A 1,130-nucleotide genomic window follows, 5' to 3' on the forward strand; every position below is an offset into this window, starting at 1 on the left:
GTGTGTGTGTGTGTGTGTGTAAAACCAAAATGTAACATTTTGTTATGTCTAATAATATTTTATTTGTCTACAGATATAAACAATAAGTTGTATATTGGAGACTTTGGTGCAAGCAGAAAACTAGATCCAGCACAAACCATCATGTTTTCACAAATGTACTGGATTAGTTATGAGTGTGCTGAAGAAAACCAATACAAGAAGGAGTCAGACGTCCAGGTATGTTGACCTTGAAAATGCTAATTAAACTGCTTACCATGATTATTTATCAATCTGTATTGTTTGGCTAGTTAATTGTCAACAGTTTACTATAAAAAGGTTATGATTGGGACTGTTAAAGAGCGTTGCTTTAATATAATCTGTTGCATTTTAGGTTGCGGGATGCTTGGTGCATTACATCCTGACAGATGGCCAACATCCCTTTCAAACAACAACACCATACTTCAGGAATCCCTTTGGGATATTGGATAATGTCCGAACGGGCAACTTTAACCTTAAATGTGAGGAAAACTGGAGCAGCCAAAAAGATATAATTTCCCAGATGCTGAGTAGATCTATTGAAGAACGTCCCTCCATTGAAGAAGCCCTTCAGGTATTCATGTGTGAGTACCGTCGCTTTAAATATTTTATATAATATTATGGACTAAAAACACTATCTTGGGTAACTAATGAAAACGGATTAACTTAATTTACAGGTTTGACACATCAGCCTGATTATACTGGAAATACAAACAACGCTGGGTTTGAGAAGCAAAGTAAAGTAAGTAATTCTTTTCAGGTAGGGCAATATAACATTCATTTTTCCACAGAGATTTTGTCTTACTTTGTATTCCACTGGCTAAATATATTGTCCCCTGATATAGACATTTATTCACTACTTTTTGTTATTATTACAGGATGGACCCCATTCAACAAATTTCTGCATTGAAACCTTTGACATGAACCTTGCAGAGAGTCTGGTCACAGATTTGCCTGACATTACTGCCAGTAATCCCCTGCCTTCATCTCCATCGACAGACGAGGAATGTTATGAGATTGAGACGGTAATAAAGGGTTTAATTATTCAAGTAGTGTTAAAGGCACACTATGCAACATTTTTCAGTTAATTAATCTGTTCCATAACGTTTTGGATG

General features: G+C 35.8%; 1 protein-coding gene across 2 annotated transcripts in view; it reads left to right on the forward strand.

The window, feature by feature from the left end:
- The window catches only part of LOC107081787 (serine/threonine-protein kinase/endoribonuclease IRE1-like), a 9,320-nt gene that overhangs the window by 5,005 nt on the left and 3,185 nt on the right, over positions 1-1,130 (forward strand). The window contains exons 3-6 of one of the 2 annotated variants that reach the window (XM_015370032.1): positions 74-216; positions 371-599; positions 693-775; positions 894-1,040. In XM_015370032.1, the coding sequence (XP_015225518.1) occupies positions 74-216; positions 371-599; positions 693-775; positions 894-1,040 (602 nt within the window). The remainder of the gene's footprint in view (positions 1-73; positions 217-370; positions 600-692; positions 776-893; positions 1,041-1,130) is intronic. The other variant, XM_015370033.1, reaches the window with a different exon arrangement.

This window comes from Cyprinodon variegatus, unplaced genomic scaffold, assembly GCF_000732505.1.
Source record: "Cyprinodon variegatus isolate N-32 unplaced genomic scaffold, C_variegatus-1.0 Scaffold41, whole genome shotgun sequence".
NCBI lineage: Eukaryota > Metazoa > Chordata > Actinopteri > Cyprinodontiformes > Cyprinodontidae > Cyprinodon > Cyprinodon variegatus.